This window comes from Corythoichthys intestinalis, chromosome 15, assembly GCF_030265065.1.
Source record: "Corythoichthys intestinalis isolate RoL2023-P3 chromosome 15, ASM3026506v1, whole genome shotgun sequence".
Classification (NCBI taxonomy): Eukaryota; Metazoa; Chordata; class Actinopteri; order Syngnathiformes; family Syngnathidae; genus Corythoichthys; species Corythoichthys intestinalis.
In genome coordinates, this window is record NC_080409.1 from 21,025,537 (window position 1) to 21,049,281 (window position 23,745).

The 23,745-nt window shown below is 39.5% G+C and overlaps 1 protein-coding gene across 4 annotated transcripts in view; it reads right to left on the reverse strand.

Moving 5' to 3' along the window:
• Positions 1 to 23,745, reverse strand: part of trappc12 (trafficking protein particle complex subunit 12) — a 51,762-nt gene that overhangs the window by 8,101 nt on the left and 19,916 nt on the right. For all 4 annotated transcript variants that reach the window (XM_057858793.1, XM_057858794.1, XM_057858792.1 and 1 more), the window contains exons 4-10: positions 18,464 to 18,577; positions 15,898 to 16,036; positions 10,850 to 10,962; positions 10,553 to 10,625; positions 9,402 to 9,475; positions 2,546 to 2,644; positions 2,262 to 2,365 (exon numbers count right to left, since the gene is read on the reverse strand). In XM_057858793.1, the coding sequence (XP_057714776.1) occupies positions 2,262 to 2,365; positions 2,546 to 2,644; positions 9,402 to 9,475; positions 10,553 to 10,625; positions 10,850 to 10,962; positions 15,898 to 16,036; positions 18,464 to 18,577 (716 nt within the window). The remainder of the gene's footprint in view (positions 1 to 2,261; positions 2,366 to 2,545; positions 2,645 to 9,401; positions 9,476 to 10,552; positions 10,626 to 10,849; positions 10,963 to 15,897; positions 16,037 to 18,463; positions 18,578 to 23,745) is intronic.

Genomic DNA, 23,745 nt, shown 5'->3' on the forward strand with positions numbered 1-23,745 from the left:
AAAATATTCACTGGTGCAAGGTGACTTTACGAACCTCATGAACTATATTTAGGCCACAGTGACATGATTGTCCTACATACAGTAGTTCTTGTGTGATAGTCAGTAAGACTACCATCAACAAGAAACAACAATTTGAGAAACTGTGTCAGGTGTTCGTTATTTTGGTGGTAAAATGGGCTTTTGCTTTAAAGCAGTTCTGCTTTCTCATCAATCAAAATATATCTCTATTCTTGTTCGCATCAAATTTCCTGACATTATTGTTAGGATATTTACAGGGCAATTGACTTCTTATTACCAGCAGTGTTGTTTTCGTCAACGATGAGTACAACGAAAATATTTCGTCAACGAACAATTTTTTTCATGACGTCGACGTCACGATGACGCGCTGAAAACGTGTCTTGGGAGACTAAAACATAACGAGATGGATACCAGTTGTCATCTGACGACACAAGAACAAGATGAAAATTCACCCAAGTTTCTGTCATAAATTCACAATGTGATTACCGTATTTTTCGGACTATACGTCGCACCTGAGTATAAGTCGCACCGGCCAAAAATTGCAAAATGAAAAGGAAAAAAACACATTAAGTCGCACAGGAGTATAAGTCGCATTTTGGGGGAAAATTTATTTGACAGAATCCAGCACCAAGAACAGACCTGACATCTTGAAAGCCAATTTAAAATACAATAGAGAACAACAGGCTGAATAGGTGTACGGTATGCTAACATTACATTCGGCTAGAAGTTAGATCGGCCTAAAAAAATCCAGCCCGACCCATGGGTATTAAAGCCCGAGGCGGCCTGAGCCCGATCAATTAACTTGATTTTCTTGCCCGAGCCCGAAAAAGCCCGAAATTTGATGTTTTATTTGTAGGCACAAAGAGAGCGGGGCCACTGCGTTCATGTGCGCCTTCTGTTTTATCCAAATTATTTATTTTATTTAACACCCATACATCATTTTAGTGTCAATATATGAATATATATTTATTTTTTAAAAAGTTAGCGAGAGAGAAGTCGGCCCGGCCCGACCCGACCGTAAATAAGACGCACCCTCTGCCAAACTATGAAAAAAACTGCGACTTATAGTCCGAAAAAATACGGTATATCTTATTGTATTTGTAGTTACAACGCATTTAGCAGTGTTTGGTCGTGTACTCATGTGACGTGCTGCACCTCCCCCCGACCCACACACACACACATGCTTACCAGCCGTGAGTAAGCATGTGTATATTCCAGGCTCATTTTGCGAAGCATCTCTGTCAGGTACTGCTTGGCAACTTTTGCTTTCTTATCTTGGCTAGATATGCCATGTTGCTTAAGCCTTTAAAGTGCATGTGACACGAAAAAGCATATTTATTTCATAATACACGCGTTATTTTATGCTCCTGAATGATATGGATCGCTTGGATGTGTGTGGAAGCGATCGCTATATTTATTTAGTTTTTTGAATCCCGCGCCATGAAAATGAGTGACTTCCGGCTTCGGTCTTGCATTGAGGAGGAGGGCGCTGTGACGTGTATGGGAGAAGGACTCCTCTTCAATATACAGCCTACTGTTGTGTATGAGGACTAAGGATTCAGCTGATTTTGCGGATTATACGTTTGTACGTGATCGTCATACACTAAACTAACTTGTAGTGTTAGTATAGCGTTTGCGTTAGCATTAGCATTTAGCGCAGTGACTCTGCGCTTCTGAAACTCTTGGAGAACATTTTACCAACTGTTTGTAGCGTCCAGGTGTGTTTAATAAATTCCAAATAATGTGCTGTTTTCCTGCTGAGTGTATTATCATGAAAATGGTGATATCCTTGTAGTCTGTACAGTTATATGCTCGTCTGTAATGTTTATTTGAAATAGTTGGAAACCTTTTATTTATTTATTTATTCATGGATTAAAACTTTTGAAGTTTATAGACGAAAAGATTTGGAGAATTATCGACTAAAACTAGACGAGATGTGTCTTGAGTTTTCGTTGACTAAATCTAGATGTAGACGAACACATTTTCAAGTGACTAAAATATGGCTCAGACTAATAAGTATTTTCGTCCAAAAGACTAAGACGAAAATTAAAATAGCTGCCAAAAACAACACTGATTGCCATTTTTTGATGGCATATTGTGTTTGCGCTGGGATAGATTGGTTAAAAGAAAACTAATCTGTGCTCATCAGATGTGAGCTTTTTTGATCGAGTTATCTAAAATCCAAGAATCACAAAGTGTACAACTTTGCAAAGACTCTAAAAACAAACCACAATAACACATACCTGTTCATCAGCACACATGTTGTGAGGCTGGGCTCGCTGTCCGGAATCTGGCATGTTTTCTCAACATCGCAGAAATACATTTCAGCTGTTTTAATGTCTCCAATCTGAATGGAGCAGCGAGAGAAAACACATGACACAGACATGCCTTGCATGGTTAGTCCAAATACTGTGTATCGTTGTGGAGTTTTCTAATGAGATTAGCTTTAATATTTTTTAACAACAACATGTACAAGTTCTATACTTAATTCATGACAATGTGTACCAGTGTGTGTCAGTGTATCAACCTGCAAGAAGAGGCGTCCTATGCCACTTAACAGCTGTGCTCTCTGCTGGGGTTCATACTGGATGATTGAGTGATAAACCTCTACAGCCAAAACATAGTCCTGCATCGAGAGATGGATAATGTTTGACATGTAAGAGACGTACAAAGAGAAAGTGGGAAGATCGGAGAAAAATAAGCAGCGCGAGACAAAGTTAAAAGTTAGGGAAATTAGGGACAATGAGGTAAAGGAGAGAGACGCAGCAGGAGGCAGAGACAAGTAGAGGGCAAGCCAAGTGGAGGCACTGGAAAGAGAGAGAGGGCATTAATCAAACATATGGCATAATAGCAGGGCGAGGTGACCCAACTCCCACCTCTACATTGCTCACACAGTGAGTCGACTACTGAGTGCGGCCAGGGAAGGAGGTCAGAAAGGTGGTGTAGGTGTGTGTGTGTGCGCCAATTGAAAGTGGGGATTGGTCTGAACTATAGTGTGCATATTTCTGCAACATTTACCGTAATTTTAGGACTATAAGCCGCTACTTTTTTCCTTCATTTTGATACCTGTGGCTTATAGTCCAGTGCGGCTTATATGTTGATTTATTTGAGTTAAATGGTAACACTTTATGTGACAGCGGCATCATAAAACTGTCATAATAATTATGACATGATACTATCATGAGCATTACTAAATGCTTATGTCATTAAGTGTCATCCGGGAAATTATGTCACTAGCTTCATTTATTTCCAGCTTGAATTTTTACATCCATTCAAAAGTGAAATCTTTTGCCAGATAACACTAAATGACATTTGGAATAAGCATTCATTAATGCTCAGGACAGTGTCATGTCAACAATTATGATTGTCTAATGACAGTCTTATGTCGCCACTGTCAAATTAAGTGTTAGCAAATACCATAACTAACAATTGATGAAACAACTGGAACAGTAACTGAAGAAATAATTAGCACAGAACATGAATTTTGATTAAAATTTACATCTGTACAATGCAATGCATGCTAGGATGCATGTTGGATGACAGCAGTGTTTACAGCAGGTGGCAGCAGAGGTTGCCTGTCTCCACCAAGGGAGCAGTGATGGCCAAATGAAGCTTCTTGAAGGAATGAAGCTTTGCAGCCAATTGGTTCAAAGATTCATGGTGGTTCATTTGGTCTTATGACAGTCGTATGATGCCGCTGTCAAATTAAGTGTGACCGGTTACTATCTTTTGGTGTAAATATCCCATAAAACAGTGAGGATAGCTGTGGCTTATAGTCCAGTGCAGCTTATCTATGAACAAATGCTGTTTTCGGGCCAAATTTGGTGGGCTGCGGCCCACCAAATATAAATATAAATAAATAAATAAATAAATAAATAAATAAATATATAGTCAGGTGCGCCTTATCGTGCGCAAATTAGGGTACTTTGGATTGACAGCATAAGTGATTGATTTAAGGGGTACAATCAACAATATAATCCAGAGGTAAAAGTATATAGCAACATATACTGTATAGCAACATATACAGGATCAGTTGAATTTTTCTTTTATCCCAGACAATTGTTTTGGATTGTTATAATTATTAATTAATTTGCTTATTATGGGTGTGACAAAATATCGAAATGGTGATATATTGTGATACTTTGTATCCCAAAAGGTTATCAATATGCTCCTGCCAAGAACTGAGGTATCGTTTTAAAATGGTGCCAATGTCTAAAAAAAGAAATAAATAAAAAAAATCAACGAGTTGCTACCAAAATCTTCCACCATAATAGTGTCTCAGTTAACTCTAAGGCTGCATTGACGGCGCTCGACGCCCAATCCATTTAGACTGAGAACGTTCGTTCTTTCGAAATCACAGCATTCACAGTCATTCTGTCCGATATTCAGGGCATTTACAGGTCACTTGTTTTTCATTTTAGGGCATTTACAGGTCATTTCCTGTTGAGTTTGAGTCACTGCCTATTCATTTGGGTGATTCCAACGTCACTTCCTGTTCTGTAACTCAAAATAAACAGGAAGTGACCCATAAAATACCCCAAAATCAACAGGAAGTAACTAAAATTAACAGGTAAATTACCTTAAATGGCCCAAAATTACTTCATTGCCTTGCATTGGCTGCCACTACCGGCCATAGACGTTCAATCCATTTTAAGTGGGAGGGATGGCAGCGAATGAACATGTTCATTCGCTGCCATCCCTCCCACTTCCAACGGATTGAACGTCTACTAGCGATAAAAATCAATCCAATTCACAGCAGAAGCTTGTTTTTTCTGTTTATTAGTTGTTTGTAGCATATCCTAGAATGATTTTCCGACCAATTTATCGATAATCGTTGTATCGCCATATCGTCAGATCATCATTATCGTGAGCTTTGTATCGCAAATCGTATCGTATCGTGAGGTACCAAGAGGTTCCCACTCCTATTGCTCACGTTGTGTGAGCCTTTTCATTGTTTCAACTGTAAACCGTCTTTAAGCATTGGTAAAAGTGCTCTATTAATGGCTCTATAAATAAAATGTATTATTATTATTATCATAAATAACGGACATGTTTCGGCGACTATTTCCGCCTTCATCAGAGAGTTACTGGTGTTGGTGTGACACGTCTTTATCAGCTGATCATCAGCAACACCGGTGACTCTCTGATGAAGGCGGAAGTAGTCGCCAAAACATGTCAGGTAATTAAAACAACCTAAAACAATTGTCTGGGATAAAAGAAAAATTCAACTTATCTATAAGTGTACACAAAATGAACTCAATACAACTAACATATACAGGATATTTATATTGCAGGCAATGTTGTTCAAGTTACTTTTGAAACCTAAAGAAAGAGTTATAGTTACTTCTTTGCAAAAAGTTATGTGTATATATTTAAACGGTTTTAAATTTTTAAAAATGTATTTCCACCCCGAAAAGCCTCCATTCTCATTGGCATGCACAGTTGCCATCGCAGCGTGTGTTAGTGTTCGTAAAACCAAATCGGAGTTTGTGTGTCTTTTTCAGTACAGTCCAGATCCATGTCGAAAGAGAGTTGCGACCCTCCCATAGGGATCCATTATACAATTTTACTTCGAGCTACTTTTCAGTCATGGAGCCTCGAATAGTTCCAAACATTGCTTCGATGAGGGAGGACCCCAATGAGATAATCGAACAAGTACCCATACCCAAGTATATGTGATTTTATCAATTTTTACCATAAATGTCGCAATTACCGCTGTCAGTTACATCGAAAACCATTACAGCGCTGCTTGTGCTTGGAACTATTCAGGCCTAAGTGAACCACTTGACCACCCGCGGCGAGATCAGAGTGTCGCAACTCTATGTGAAAAAGTATCTGAACCCTTTGGAGTTTCTCACATTTCTGCATAAAACCACTATCAAATGTGATCTGATCTTTGTCAAAATCACACATGAAAAAAACTGCTTGAACTAAAACCACCCAAACATTTATACATTTTCAAATTTTAATGAGGATAGTATGCAAACGATGACAGAAGGGGGAAAAATAAGTGAACCATCACAATTTAATATTTTGTGCCCGCCCCCTTTTGGCAGCAATAACTTCAACCAAACAGTTAATGTAGCTGCAGGTCAGTCTGGTGCATTGATAAGGACTAATCTTGGCCCATTTTTCTCTACAAAACTGCTGTAGTTCAGTTCTGGGAATGTCTGGCATGAATCCCTGTCTTTAGGTCATGCCACAGCATCTCAATGAGGTTCAAGTCTGGACTTTGACTTGGCCACTCCAGAATGTGTACTTTGTTCTTCTGAAACCATTCTGAAGTTGATTGACTTCTGTTTTGGATAACTGTCTTGTTGCAGCATCCATTCTATTTTTAGCTTCAACTGTCTGACAGACGGCCTCAGGATTTCCTGCAAAAAATCCTGACAAACATTTGAATTCATTCTTCCATTAATGATTGGAAGTTGTCCGGGCCCTGAGGAAGCAAAACAGCCCCAAATCATGATGCTACCTCCAACATGCTTCAAGGTGGGGATGAGGTGTTTATGTTGGTGAGCTGTTCCATTTTTCCTCCACACATGACGTTGTTTGTTTCTTCCGAACAATTCAACTTTGGTTTCATCAGTCCGCAAAATCTTTTGCCTAAGCTTCTGTGGAGTGTCCAAGTGCCTTTTAGGGAATGTTAAACGGGCAACAATGATTTTTTTTGTTTTTTTAGACAGCAGTGGCTTCCTTCGTGGAGTCCTCCCATAACAACCATTCTTGGCCATAGTTTTATATAAAGTTGATATGTACAAAGAGACATTGGACTGTGCCAGTGATTTCTGTAAGTCTTAAACAGACACTCCAGGGTTCTTTTTTAGCTCTCTGGGTATTCTGTGCTAAACTCTTGGCATCATCTTCCAGCATCATCACCTTGTCAAGAATCAAGAATCTGCATTGGACAAGGTGATGATGCTGTAACTTTTGTTTGATGCTGTTCCAGTGAGATTTACAAAGATGACTGCCTGAAGAAGACATCAAAATTCCCTCAAGTCCTTGATGAGGCATGTCAGGCAAAGGCACTGGGGAGATGGCTGTGGTTAAATCTTCAATGAATGCACAAGTTTACATCGAAATTTTAGACAGCTTTCTTATCCCTTCAATTGAAAATATGTTTGTTATTTTCCAAGATGACAATGTATCATACCACAGAGCTAAAACTGTTAAACCTCAACCCTATTGATAAGCTGTGGTGGAAATTGAAAAAAATTGTCCACAGCAAGGCGCCTACCTCCAAGGATGATCTGGCAACTGCAATCAAAGAGAGTTGGCACCAAATTGATGAAGAATACTCATCAAGTCCATGCCTCAGAGACTGCAAGCAGTCATAAAAGCCAGAGGTGGTGCTACTAAATACTAGAGATGTGTTTTGATTGTTATTTGTTTGTTTCTCATGATTTCATATTGTTTTTCTTAGAATTGAGTGATTCCATATATATTTCCCTGCACTTGCTCCATAAAAGTAACATTTACTGACCACCACAGTGTTTTTTTATTCATTTCTTTTAGTGTTTCTCAATGCTAAAGAGTTGCACTTTTGAACTAATTCATTATTTTTTCAAGCTTTTTATCCAAGTTTGTTCTACATGATTAAATGTCTGAGTGAGTGCTCGTCCGAGACTGGTGATTCCATACTTTTTGCTAGGGGTTGTATTAGTATTTTAAAGAGCATGCTTATGAATTGTGAGGCTTTACAGCAATATTTTTTTAGGAAAACAACAGCAACTTTCCCCCATTGTACAAAAACTCCTACGCAAGGAACTGTCAATTAACAAACAATAGATTTAGCTTTTATCTTGGCATGTGGCTGATTTTATACATTACGTTTTTTTACATAAGGTTCCCATTAGAGATGTCCCAATCGGGTCCGATCACGTCATTTTCAAAGTATCGGAATCGGCAAAAAAATATCGGCCATGCCCTTTTTTAATATATGTATATATATATTTTAATTAAATTGTTTTCTAATTGTATTTAACGTTACAGACATAATATGTTACACTCATCCAGTCTTTAATTTAGGTTTAAGGTAGGGTAATCAAAAATATCCCGATAATGGCGTCAATTAATTTATTAAAAAATGTGTCACGTTATAATATTATTCGCTATTAACATATGCGCTGCATGACCCTCTCACTCATTGTCACGCTCAATGTGTAATGCCGCCGTTTTACCTATATAGAGAAATAAAAGGCAGCGTAAAACGGGTAGAGTGAAATTTGGCAGCCTTTGGAGCCTTCCCTCAATAAGTTATAACTTTGCAAGCCCTCTCCCTATGATTAGGAATATCATGGAAAGCAATGTGGGGAAGCAAGGTGGCAATTGATCTTTGTCTTAACAACCTAAGTTCTTTCCCAAAGCAGAGGAGATATATCCATTGGTAGCACGACGCACAGTCATGGTTTTACTTCCCATATGGTTCCACTTCCCATCATGCACTGGGGCATGACTGCAGTATCATTTACTGAAAGCTCAACAAATACACTAGATGGCAATATTTAGTCACAATAGACAAAGTCACAAGTCTTTCTATCTGTGATCCCTCTCACAGAAAGAATGTTAATAATGTAAATGCCATCTTGAGGATTTATTGTCATCAAACAAATACAGTACTTATGTACTGTATGTTGAATGTATATATTCGTCCGAGTTTTATTCATTTTTTTCTTAATGCATTGCCAAAATGTATATGATGGGAAAAATTATCGGGAATGATTGGAATTGAATAGGGAGCAAAAAAAAAAAAGCAATCGGATCGGGAAATATCCGGATCGGCAGATACTCAAACTAAAACGATCGGGATCCGATCGGGAGCAAAAAACATGATCGGAACAACCCTAGTTCCCATGTGTTTGCTGACGATGCAACCAATCAGTCTGCTTGGTAAGCCACAAAGGTATTAAAAGTGGCAAACTGCCATCTACTAATCAGTTATTTTGATCATTTTTACAGTGTTTGATAATATTAAAGACCAAATACAGTACCATGAAAACAGGGCTTTGTTCAATATTTGTTTAATTTCTTGATAATACAGTAGTTACACTAGCATTCAAATGGGGCACGAGTTATTAGATATCTAGCCACTAGATGGCAGTGTGTCTCTCTTACAATTCATAAACGCGTCACCACCCTTCCCTTTCTTCTCTGCCTCTCCCTGACCAAGAATCCAATTAGTGGTCAGTCTGGAGGGATTTCACTGTGAATCCTCCACTCGCCTAGCATCAGAGATCTCCCGGTCTCTCTCTCTCTTTTTCATACACACACAGGGAGTTGCTGGTGTGCACTAGTGTGTGTCACTTGTACACACCAGCAACTCCCTCACTATACAGACACCGGAAAACTCTAGACACTTGTATAAGGACATTAAACATGCATACCTTCATCAACAGTAGACAGTTGGCCATGGAGTAGAGGACTCGACTGAGACGAGATTTCCACAGCTTCAGAGATTCTAAAATTATGAAGAAATGATACAGGGCAGATGCTTTATTGTTTGATGTTGCCTTCCAGTTTTTAGCACACCTTCATGGGTCTCTGCTCTTAGACCCATTACTCTCACAAATCCTACTTTCTTTTAATTCCTTTGCTTAACTCTTCCAGACCAGGGTTTTTATTAAGGGGAGGCAATAGGGAAGACACTGCGGCACTTTGCCTCAGACAGTACCCCCTGCGGAAGAGCTTCTGTACAGGCCTATTATTATTCATCGCAGCACACCTGTGAGTGCGCCTGTGTGTGTGTTGGGGAGGGGAGCTAATCACTCAGTAGGGGTCTGATGTGCGAAGGCATGGCCCTGTGTTATTGACTTGACTGTCGGCTGTCTGTGTGGGCAGGGAGAGGAGAGACAGAGGGCAGAGCTATTACACAAACTGGCAGCACTTGTGTACATGCACATATATTCATGCCCAACGCGTCAACATTTTTTTTTCTCTCAAATAAGTGTCTTTGGTAAATTTAGCTTAGATTTAGAAACTGGATTCTTGTTTTTCATGGCTTTAAATTCACCTTACTTGATCGCTTCCAAAGCTAAATAAATAAAACAGATTGACAAGAGCCTGCACAGAGATTTATTGGTAGGTTGAGCAACTTTGAAAGACAAGTCTGGGTCTGCGTTGGAGTAATGTTAGTGGGGGGAAAATTGTCCTTATAGTCTATAATGCCTGTCTGATTCTCCACAACATGTGCAGATGCTAGTAGCTTGGAAAAGACTGATGTGTATTGATCTGTTCTGGTGGCTGAGCTGGAGAAACGGTCTTGATATTCAGCATGAGTACGAACGCAGTGAGGTGCTAAACACTTTTAAGAGCCCACATCGATGCGTTTGTGTGGTGGACAATGAGTGTGTGTGTGTAGTCAAGGTATGCTGCAGCACTGCGCTGGTGTGCTTCATTGCTTGTTTGTGCTCATGTGTGTACTGTGTATTTCCCAGCGGGGTCTGTGACCTCACTTTCCTTCAATGTGTGATGCAGTCTGGGTCTGCAGCCAGGTCTGCAGCTTAAAGTCTGCTTGATTGAGCTTGTGTGCACTTACCTTGCCTATTTTCCTCTGTTAAGGTGATCATGCTGCCATCCTCAGCCAAGCCTTTCTCCAAGTTCTCCACGATCTGTTTGAGAAACGGTTTTACTGCTAGCATTGTCAGATTTCTATGTTTAGAGTAGAATCAACATATTCAATGACTGAAATCTGACCATATTTCCTTGTTTACACAAGTTGACTTAAGCTTTTGTCTGCTCTTTTGTGGGCTTGCAGTTTTTAAGTGCAAGCGCTACAAATTATACAGAGCTTTATGTCCATCTGGAAGTTGTGATTGTTTGTGCATGTACTAACTGTGAGGCAGACAGTTTTGAGATTGTGCAGGCGGTCCAGAGCCTCCTGGGGCTTAGCCAGGTGCTGGGGAAGCTCTGCATGCAGTAACCGCATGGAGAATGGCACCATGGATCCTGTTGGGGGGGAATGACGGAAAACGGGGTGGGAGAGAGGGGTGTATTCGAGGATGGGAGAGATCAGAAATGGGGTGTTATGAGGACATTGCAGGAGAGAGGGAAAAGGAAACAAAGGTGCATGATGAAAATACAAATCCCTCCACCCACACATACTGCTCACAGAGCCCTGGAGGCAAGAACCTACAGATGGCATTGAGCTATGTATGGCTGCTTATTAAACCCTCTCATCATTCTCTCTGAATGCTGCACAGCGCCATCACTCATTCCTATGCTTCATCTTTCTGTCTGTCTCAACAGCTCTCACACACACTGCAGAAGAACCGACTGTATATTCAGCCGAGTACCGGGGCTTTGATCGTGGGTTCTTTGATACCATCATCAAATCTAAAGCTCACCTAGCTTGTCCATCTTTGGATGCCACTTTCACTCATCTCCATGTTGTACTCTCCTCCAAATTATTGGAATAGTGGGGCTTAATATTTTATTTTTTCTTTAGACTGCAAATATTTGGGATGGCATAAAACGGATATGAGCTTCAATTTGCATGTATCTACTGTACATCTTTGATCTGTCCTTGTCGGCTCTACTGACGTGGCACTGTACGCTCCCGGGAGAATCATTTCTTAAATGGATTTTTTGCCTTTTTCTGTAGTCTCCACCATTAATTTTTCACTTTTTTTTATTGTGAGCAAAGAAGCGACACTTTGAGATCAAACCACGAACATGAAGATTCTACTTCATTGATGCCTACGAAATGTTCAGCGATTGGCTAGCAGACTAACAGCTTCACTTACTAATCTCCGGCCAAACAACAATAAAAATGAAGTACGGACTCATGAACTACAACTGTAAATTTTTTTAATGCATTATTTTTCATTACCTTTTACTTAATTTTATTGGGTGAGACAATTCATGTTGAAAATACTAGGAATGTCTTTTTTTAAGTTATCTCAGTGGGTAATTTTTGCTTCCCTCTGCAAACAACTAGATTCTAATTAATATGTGGTTGACTTGGTGGACTATAAATATTTAAATTATACACTTCGATCTGATTGGCCATCAGACTAATGGGTGTGTCGATGTCAAGTGTTTATATCATACAGACCCCACTTGGGCGTTGGCAGTGAGTGTTAGTGGGCAAAAAAACAAAAAAAAACAAAACACTATCCCCTCCAAATACACCCTGGACCTCCGGGGTCATTTTCAGTGTTACTTTTCACCATTTGTACCCACTTTGAGAGCACCTCTAAAGCCTGCTGCAAACCTCCAACTCGAACTTAATTCAAACTTTTTTTACCCGCAAATGAAGCATCGTATCCCCACTACACGCTCTCTTCGCTCGTACGTTAACCTACACGAATACAACCCTACTTCTCGGTTTTTCCACTTTTCGCGGGGGGTTCTGGTCCCCATTAACTCCTAAAAAGGAGGGATCACTGTAATATTAACAAATGCACTGAATCCCCGAAACATGAACCGCAAAGTCGAGTTGCATCACTGTATTGTTTTTTTTAAAGGGTACCACGGATAGAAAGACATGTAGTTCTTAAAAGATAAATGTTAGTACGAGTTATAATTATTTGATATTAAAGTCCTTCTTAATGTTTTCATTTTAACAAAATTTGTAAAATTTTAAATAAAAAAAATAAACTTGTAGCTCGCTATTTTTGTTGACCTCGCAGGACGCTGATGTCACATGGCCACGCTGCCGTACTTCACAGTGTCACTGTTTAACAATGTAAGGTAGTGATTTAAATACACCACAAGGTGTCAATGGCAAGTTTTAAATTAATAAGAGATCAAGCCAATGAGTGCGTTTTGTCCCTCGACTGACGCAGTAGTTTGCTGTTCAGTGCGGGTCCATTGTGAGTTACGTTCATTTGAGTGTCGTCTTCACAACAAACAAGACTCCCGATTGTCTGTTGTCTTTGCATTGTTGTTTAACTGTGTGAGAATAGGGCCTCATTAATACAGATTGAAGCACTTTTCTTTTTGTGAACATTATTTTTTTAGAGATATATTATTTTTTGTCGTATTTTTACTATATGATACTTATATTTCTTGTGAAGGAGTTGCAGAAGCTTATGCCAGTAAATGGTGCGAGCTACGAATCTGAACGCCTGTGTCCACTCTCCTTTCTTTCTGTCTTACACCCCACTGTGGATTAAAGGAAAACTACAGAGTCAGTCAAGGGACAAAACACACTCATTAGCTTGATCCCTTATTAATTTAGAACTTGCCATTGACACCTTGTGGCGTATTTAAATCACTACCTTACATACTTAAAGAGCGAAACGTGTTTTTTTTTTTTTTTAAACAGTGACACGTGGAAATCCAGCAGCGTGGCCATGTGACGTCACCGCCCTGCAACGTCAACAACAATGGCGACCTACTGGTTAAAATAATTTTACAAATTTCATTGTAACGAAATGATTTAGAGGGGTTTTAATATCAAATTATTCTAACTCGTAACAAGATTTATCTTTAAGAGAAACACGTCATTTCACCCGTGGTTACCTTTAAGGCTCCTAATTGGCCGTGTTTTCAACTTTCAATACAGAACCTTTTTTTTGGTTTTTTTTGTAACGCAATGGATATGATGTCACGACATTATGTGCAAAGAGTTCATTAAGCAACCTAAAGTTAATCTTTGTAAAAAGCTTCCTGCATATAGCTCTCTAAATGTCTCATCAGCTCAGAGACATGATTCTGTCGGCAAACTCAAAAGAGTGTGCATGCCCTATACTGACAAACTTAGAATCTACAGGCAACAATAAGTCCTCAATTAATTACAATAATCAATCAATCAGTCAGCCCCGAGGCAAAAAATTGAAATCGGGCTCGAGGATTGATGTGTATGCATCCCTATAATAATTATTATCGGGCCTGCAAATCAAGTTAATTGATCGGGCCGGGTCGGGCTGGATTTTTTTTTTTAGGCCCGATCTAACCTCTGCTCTAAAGATGTTCAAAGGACATACATATTCATACAGTCAATGGGACTAAACATACAATTATCCTGCTTCATGTGGTGATGCACATAGATAAATTATTTCTTACAGTTAACGTACCAAATCTTATTTTATTGTCCTGACAGCAGGCTTTATTTCTTTTCATGGACATAAGTAAAGTGGCATATTGACGCATTCACAAATCACACGATCTGTAATTCGCTGGCAACAGACCAGTCGCGCTCTACTCGCTGAAGCAGTGTTGGATATCGCGGTGAGGGTGGATTTTAATTCCTCATAACTCCGCATGATTATCGTGCATTCCACCTCTGTGAAGTATGGTGCCCGTGCAATCGTCACAAATAGTGTTTGACTCGTGTCTCCGCCCCCTTTATGTGAATGCGCAGTAACTCAGATTGGGTTGACACAGGTTCGACTAATCAACCTCATAATCAGCGTCGTAGCACCGATTGACCACAAACTAGGGAACCAGGTTTTGTCAACTCCGGTTACCCGCTGGTAAGCAGGATTACTTCTGGGGAGGTTGAACTCCGTTCGTAGTATAGACCCTACTCACGTGACGTCACAGCCACGCCCGCGCGCCATGTTGTCCGGATACTAGTCATGTTAATGCATTAGCGCTTCGTAAATTCCTCCTATTATGGCGTGTTTTTCTGCTCGTTAACATTAATAATCAAAATGGTGAAGTCGTGTGTGGCGGTCGGTTGCAAAAACAGAGAAGATAGACGGAGAGACTTGAATTTTTACCGTATTCTGAGAGACCCGAAGAGGAGACCGAGATTGACTGCTGCAATTCGACGAGAAAACTGGGCTCCAAACGACTACCACAGATTACGTAGTAGTCATTTTATATCTGGTAAGATGCATTTAATATATATTTAGAGGGTTTTGGGCTGAGAACCACAATTAAGATCATTGCTAGGCTAATCGCCGACAACATACACTCAGACGTTGTGAATGAACTACCTGAAAATATATAATTATAAGGGGATAATCAGACAGTTGTCATACAATTAATTTACAATTTCACTATTGAGGTCAAAAGCCAAAAAATAAATTCAACTAGGGACAATCTGGAGTAGTGCTATCGCACTTCATATTTATTACGTATTATATATGTATATAGTGAGAGTGCTATCGCTAAACCATATAAACATTAAAAGCCCTAGCTCCATTGACAAATGATATGAAATACATTAGACTTGACAGTGGATGTTAGCAAGAACAAAAGATTTTGAATTGAAAATTTCGTAACTCACCTTCCGAGCAAAAGATTCCTGCCGAATTTTCGTGTACGAGGACCTGTTTTACCCAACCAGCAACGTAGCATTTATAAGCCTCCAAGCTCTTAAAGTTTTTCAAACTTTCGTGAGAATAGGCTGATTTTGTGTGGACAAGATAGTTGTAAATATCAGGATATCAGATGTCAGGCGAAGCCAGCGGGACGAAAAACATCGATTTAGGCATCAAATACGGATCTGGCAAATGGATAAACTGAAGCTTTTCCACGTAACGCCTTTTATGCAACGGATCCAATGAGTTTACAGCGTCAGATAACACCGGGGCTTCCATGAATTGCTCTATAACTTGCTCGACTAATTGAAAACAATGAGAATAGGTCTGAAAAAGAGGTACAATATGGCGGCCGGAAACAGCGACACGCCCATTTTGTGACGTAGGTGAGTAGGGTCTATAGGCCACTGGAGCCTCCCTCCGGGTGGTTCTTTAACAAACATGTTCTGACATTCGAGGAGTTACGATTTTTGTGGCGTTGCCTATGAAATTTGCCCCAGAATTTGCAATAAAATCGTTTTTAAGTCACCGTAACAAGTCTTAAATTCCACATGTAGGAACCCTGAACAAACAAAAAAAGAGGCGTGCATTGCACAATAATGGTGAAGGATGGTGTACTCTGACATGGGTTTGTGTTTTAAGTCTGTGCCTGCGTGTGTATATATACCTCTTCTCCCGGGATATATAGTTGGGTAATACTCGTAAAAGAGGTCTGGCTGATCCAGATCACCAAAAGATTCAAATTCCAGCTCTGCATTTTGGAAGAGGTTCAGCTTGGTGAGAAGAGCCAAACGTACAAACCAAAGCTGGAAGAGTTCCACACAAAAAAAAGATCACTGAGAAATTTGAAATAAATACATATTATGTACAATGCATACTGTACAGTGTTATCGCTGCAAGGTCTGTGTATGTGCATGTTTTACCATACCATACACACAGTTGTTTATACACTATCGTTCAAAAGTTTGGGATCACCCAGACAATTTTGCGTTTTGCATGTAAAAGTCTTTTTTTTTTTTTTTTTTTTAAATCAATTTTTTTTGCATAATGTATAAAACATACAGTTTAAACATTGACAAGTATGGAAATAATGATTTTTATTTGAAAATGCTTTTTTTCCCCTTCAAAATTTGCTTTCGTCAAAGAATGCTCCTTTTCCAGCAATTAGAGAATTGCAGACCTTTGGCATTCTAACTATTATTTTGTTTTTTAGCTTACCTGGAGAAATTTCATCCCACACTTCCAAATATCCCTCCCATGAATTGGATTAGTCTGAGAACCATACGGCTAAGCTGCTCCCACAACAGTTCAATGGAGTTGAGATCTAATGACTGTGCTGCTGGCCACTCCATTACAGATAGAATACCAGACGCCTGCTCCCTAAATGTTTCTTGCATAATTTGGATATGTGCTTTGGGTCATTGTCCTGCTGTTGGTGAAATTGACTCCAATCAAGCGCTGTCCACAAGGTATGGTATGACGATGCAAAATGGAATTATAGACTTCCTTATTCAGAATTCTTCCTACCTTGAAGAGCACCATGAAGACAGTGCCTGATTCTATCAGTCAAGCATTCTGGAGATAATGTGATGGTTTTGGTGCTAGTAAAATGGTAGATTTGTACTGGGTAAAAGGGATTTGGAGTCATTTTAGTCAGCTGGCCATATTTATGGCAAATAGATGTCATGTGGGCCGAGCTACTTTCACTGGCTGCCATTGACCGGGCTCGACGTCCAATCCATTTTGAATGGGAGGGGTGAATGAACGAAGGTCCACGAATTAATGTAACTGCGGACATGAAAGTGAGACAAGCGCAGTAGATCACACATATCACAAATCTACGGATTTATGGCGCCAATGTAGAGAAAAGGCATAGTATTTTTGTATGTACAATATGAATGAGCTACAACGTGCCTGTCAGGCAGAACAGCCCTGTGGGCTGGATTGGACACCCTGGCAGGGAGCTTCCGGCCCGCGGGCCGTATATTCAACACCATTGAGGAAAACTCACTCCAAATTAATCATATCATGCATTACCCAGAGGACAGCACTTGATTGGAGCCAATTTCCTCGTACAACAGGACAATGACCCACAGTACACCTCCAAACCATGCAAGAACTTTTTAGGGAGCAGACTGCTTTTATTCTATCTGTAATGGAGTGCTCAGCAGTCATCAGTTCTCAACCCCATTGAGCTTTTAAGGGAAAAAGTTGACCGTTTGCTCGGCAAGAAGTGCCTATCAAGTCAATCCAATTAATGGGATGTACTTCTGGAAACATGGGGTAAAATTTCTCCAGATTACCTCAACAAACTAACAGCTAGAATGCCAACGGTCTGTAATGTTGCAATTGCTGCAAACTGGGTATTTTTTTTAATTAAAAGACAATATAAAATGTGGCAGGTCATTATAAATGTGCTGTCACCACGTCTTTACATATTGTGTTAATTTTAGTGCTGCAACGATGAATCGATTAATTTGAGTATTCGATTAGAAAAAAATATTCGAATTAAATTTTGTTGCTTCGAGTATTCTTTTAATTAAAGTGGCGTTGTAATGGTTAATTTTGAAAGTGCTTGCATGTAGTTTTATTCATTAGGGGTGATACACTGCCCTCTGGTCTGCCTCTTTACACATGGCTGAATCCAACAGTTCCCAGTTAAGACCAACATAAGCTAAGTTTTTGTTGGAGCTAATGTTTTTTAATGCATTTATAATTTAGTTTATAGGTATATTTAGCCGTTTTTTGCGGGAATATGTGTCCGAACCATTTGTTAAGAGGATTGTAAAAAAAAAAAAAAAAAAACGTTAGCATTTTATAGCATCTAAGCTAGCGGACTTTATCGATGTAAGTTAGCCAATTGTTTTTTTTTTTTTTGGTACATTGATTCTCATTAAAAAAAAAAAAAAAAAAAAAAAAAAAAAAAAAAATCATTCTGCTTCAGGCTCAATTGAAGGTATTTTAATTTTTCATGTTTCTAATCCGATTACCTGATTATTCGAACTAAATAGTCTATCGATTAATCGACTACTAAAATATTCGATAGCTGCAGCCCTAGTTATTTTTAAGCAATATTATGGGATTTTGCAGGTTTCTAAAAATATGACATACATAAGGCTTCCTCAAATCCTGTTAAGGAAAACTATAAACAATTTGAAGAAAATAAATGTGTTTATTGTTAAGCCAATATGTTTCTTAATTCAGACAAACAAAAATCGTTGTTTGCATCCTACCTGGAGTGAGTTCGTGGTATGGGAAGTCAGCTGTCCTGCTTTACCATATCCCTGGCCATGACTTGTCAAAAGACGGCCTGTCAAATCAACAGCAGCTCGCCAGTTCTTACTGCTCTGTAGGGGAGGAGAGACAGGAACCATGAGTGACTGCAATTTATCCCATAACCTACAGAATAGTAGAAGGAATTTAGGTGGCTTGTTTTAGTGTTTATTAGTTGTTTTCTAGAATGATTTTCTGACCAATTTATCAATGATCGGTGTATCGCCATATCGTGAGATCATCGTTATTGTGAACTTTGCATCACAGATCGCATTGTGAGTTATCGATAGGTTCCCACCCCTAATACACAATAGATGTACATTCTACCTTTGTGTCCAGCACACTTGAAAAATTCAGCGTTGTTGTTAATTTTTTGAGCAGTATACACACTGTATTTAAATATAACCTGATGGTCACCTAAACTTGAGAAAGGTTTTTGTTTCTTTTTATGTGAACAATTTCATGCTTCCGAATTTGAGAAACCATTTTTCAAGAAGTCAGTTTCTTCCTTCCCGGGGCACAATATGCAGTCCATATCAACATGGCTGGATGAATAAATTTGGTAACTAGTCTGCACAGATCACTGACCTGTGGAGTCACCAAACACAAAAACATATTAGTGGTCGTGCTTGATCTGCAACAAGCTCTTAATAAAACACATGAAAAGCTTCAAGTGCGTACGACAGGAGAAAAAAAAAGTCTTAAATAGCATTATTATGTGAATTAGGATCATATTTGAGACAATTCGACTATATACAACAATTTAGCAAAGCTCAGATTAGGCCTGAACGATATATCGTTTAAACATCGCCATCGCGATGTGCGCATGTGCAATAGTCCCATCGCAAGGACGTGCGATAGTTTTTTAATTTCATTTTTTTTAATCCACAAACGTTTGTTTTGAGGAAGGAGAGGGAAAAAAAAGCGCACAGCTTCTCTTTCTCTCCAGCAAGTCATCGGCTCCTCCCCCTCCCCCTGCAACAGCGGAGTGGAGGGAGGAGGGGCCGAACAGCAGAGCGGAGGGAGGAGGGCCCGTTCTCAAAGTGAAAGCAAGCAATCAACACGTTGGAGGAGCAAGGAAGACTGTATCCAAAAGGAGTTTTGGAAGTATTTTGGCAAGAACAAGACTATAAGGGACAAAAAACAGCCCTGTCGACAGTGCCTCGCCATGGTTGCCTCAACAAGAAGTAATCTGTCAAACATGTGGGACCATTTAAAACGCAGGTATCTATGCATTCCTGCTACGAGCTCCCCATCAGAGGCTTTTTAGCACAGGTGGGAACATTGTTACGTGCCAACGTTATTGTCTCAAGCCTGCTATAGTGGATAAACTAATAGTCTTGGCCAAAAACCTATGAGACCCAGTTGAGAATTGCTGAGCAAGGAAGGTGGACGATATGCAGACAAATACATAACACAGCTGAAGGAATGTCTTTTCTTCTTTTAATGTGACAGCTATCAGGAAGGCAGGAAATTTGGGAGTTAAAATGGTTCTGTTATTCATCACAGTTATTTGCAGTTATTCAGTTCAATTATTTACAAGTTCAATTGAGTTTGTTTCTTTTATATTTAAATTTATTGTAAACCGTATTTTTCAAATAACTATATATAGTACAGCTGCACATAAAGTTTTGATACTTAATATTTTTGTTGAAATATTTTTACAACTTTGTTGCCGTTTTGCAGTTTTATATTGTTATATTTTGTGTAAACAACTCAGGGGACTAATGCACTTGCACTTTTATTAGTCAGATTTAATATTTTTGTTCAAATATGTTGACAACTTTGTTGTTATTTTACAGAAGTTTTTATTTGTTATATTTTGTCAAAAACTAAGGGGACTAATGCACCTGCTCTTTTATTTATCATTTAATGTATTTGCTGCTGTTGAAGTGTAAAATATTGTATTCAATAAATGATCTATTTTGTGCAGACATGACTTCCTGGATACCTTCATACAGAAATCTTCATCATTAACAAATTAAACGGTATTATATGAATACACTGTGGTCACGGTGTGTTATGTAAAGTATTTCCAAACAGCTATTCAAGTCATTTAGTGAAAATTTCTTTAAAAAAGATAGATCTTTTTTTTTTTAATATCGCAATATAATATCGCAATATATTGCAAACCTAAAAAAAATCGCGACAATAGTTTTTTCCAATATCGTTCAGGCCTAGCTCAGATGATGAGAAATTAGTCTTTTAATCTGCTGGTTAGCCATGCCTACCATTATAGGGCTCTAGCGTCCCCAACAGGAGGATGACGTCAGCGGAAGAATGGGCTCATCGGTTTTACTATTCAGCCCATCGAGGGGGAATTATTCAGAACGAGGAAAACGCGACCAAGAGAGCCGCAAAATGTCATTTTTTCAGTCTCTCTACTCCAATATTTTTACAGGATATTCTTTTTATCCAAGTATTTTATGGCATGGTCATGACAAATAACAGTCTTGTGCTAAATGGAATATGAAATAATAAAAATGCATTGATTCAGGACGACATGGCAAAATTACTTCATAATGGTCAAAACTGTCGACTTCACCATTACTGTCGCACCTCCCGAACGATATTTTATGCCACCTAAGTCGGGCTTATGTCATTTCCCTTCCCTGGCTTTGAATGTAAACAAACCAAGAGGCGTGACAGCTAGCCGGCATGATAACCTGAACCGAGTGATGTTTCAAAGTCTTCAAAGCGGAAAATCACACATAACTAGCCCGGCTCATTTCACATGACGACTGGGTTTTCGATTGTCTTCGCCAATCGGCAACCTGCCCTGCGGCGAACAAGTTAGAGCTCGTCGCTCCCCTGCTGACGGAGCGTGTAGCTGCCAAATGGTTAACACGAATATGGCAAAATAATGCTCATAGGAGGGCAGCTGCAGTTGTTATGCAGCTAACATGACAATATGTGTATGAAGAGAGCTTTATACATGCCCATCCATGATCAAACGTAAGTAGTCCTTTATTTATAGAAACTTTGTAGTGTTTACTTTGTTATCGCTGTATTCGCGGCCATTTTTAACACAAAGTTGCAATTTCTGATCGGTTGGAAAATTTGACAGAACACCAGGCACATGAAGAGGGCAATAAGCTAAGTATAGTGCACATCCCGGCAGGGGGATGTGCGACAAGCTGTCGCCCGAGGGGACAAGGATCATGTCAGCCCCAAAATGCAAGCCACCTACATATTAAAATGATCCCAGTATTTGATATAATACAAAACACGATGTTTACTCACTTCCTCGTAAGTCCCATGGTCCCACAGTAGTAGGGCTTGTTTTGGACAATATCCACTGGTAAATGAGAACCTTTTGAAACCCCAAAAAGGCTCACAACGCCTCTCCCTCGTATGGCAAGATTTTTCTGCAGCCGTTTGGCTGGCGTGATGCGAAAAACAAACAAATTATCCCGCAAAATCAGCTGAATTCTTAGTCCTTCTCATACAACAGTACGGCTGTATAGTGAAGAGGACCCCTTCTCCCGTACATGTCACAGCGCCCTCTTCCTCAATGCAAGACCGAAGCCATGTCATTTTCGTAGCGCGGGAATAAAAAAATTGAATAAATATATCGATCGATTTTTCACACATCCAAGTGGTCCATTTCATTCAGGAGCATAAAATACCGCGTGTATTATGAAATAAACATGCTTTTTCGTCTCACAGGCACTTTAACGCCCTCATTCCTTAGTAGCCGGTTATACATTTCCCAATGGAAAACCGTGGGTGCAAAAGTGATTTCTTTCTAGTCATTCCCACATGATGTTTCTCATTTTCCTCCGGTAGAGTTCCTCTTATCCTTGTTCAACCCCACCCTTTACCTGGTTCTCTAAATCCCAGACTTTTAATTTCGTCATACCTCACATTACCATTTGTGTATTTCAAACTTGTTTTGCCACTCTTCATGTTAGTCTTCATCATATTACTTTTGTCCTCTTTCTTATATCCTATCTTTCATTTTACTGCTGCATTATTGTAGTTTTTTTCTTTGCTCGCCCTCTTTTTCTGCCCAGTCTACTAGGTTGCCTCTGAATCTTCATTAGAGTGGGAAATGAAGCTGAAAACATAACAGCAGCCTGGTTGGTCAAAGCAGCTGCAGCACCTCTAAAAACATAATACACACCCCTCCTGTATGCTGGAGTACACCACTGCCATGCTGCAAAGCACTGATGAGTTTGTGCATGCTGTGAAATGGACAGAGGGGATTGCTAAATTGGGAGAAGAAGAAAATCTAGAATGTACTTGGCAAGAAAGCACAACAAATGACAGTGGCGAACTGCAGAATTTAGAAGCGCGTGAATAAAAATCTAAAACATAAAAGTTGAGGGACAGAAGCACAAAGAGGTTGGTGTCAGGCAAAGTGAAGATGCAAGTCTGAGGAACGGTAAGGGTAGCATCAGGTGAAGCCAAAAAGAGCAAAAAGGCTCAGCGTGGGTACAATCCAAAGAGCAAAGCAATTTAAATCAAACATCAACAAAATAGTGGAGAGGCAAAATATTTTTACTGACAATGCAAACACAAATCTCAAACAAACAACAAACATCTTTTTCTTTTGGTCCTGATTGTGGTCGCTATAGCGTGTTATCCTTTTTCATATAGGCCTATCAGTCTTTTGCATCCCCCTCTCTAACACCAACTGCCCTCATGTCTGCCTTATCCGCATTCCTCCATTTTTCCTTTGGCCTTCCTCTCCATCTCTTGCCTAGTAGCTCCATCCCCAACACTCTTTTACCAATATGCTCACAAGTTCTTTGAATATGTCCAAACCAGTGTTGTCAGGCGGTTGAAAGAAAAAAAAAAAAAATCGATGTCATTGAATATTAGAACACGTTAATTAGGGTGTTCATGCATCCTTCATTAAGCAGGAAGGTCCTCCATTTAAATACCTCGTCCTCCATCCTGCTGTATTTGCCCCCTTTTGACGTTGGACCTGAACATAACATACTCAGGTGTGCTTGCTGCATTAAGCGCAGTAATAGGTAGGCAAAGTTAAGCAATTATGAAAGTACCATTTTATCTTAACATCTGATATGCCGTCGAATTGTGTCCACCACTGCCACAGATTTTCTGTTGTCAGTGCGACGGTTAACAATAGCGTATTGGCGAGTGTAATTCAGTTGTTGTCGTTTGTGTTAGCACACTAGCAGTTAGAATCTTACAACGTTAGACTTGGCAGTATAGTTGTTGGTCCTGGACTCCTTTGTTTTTTAAAATATTGTAAATGCCGTGAAATATTTTT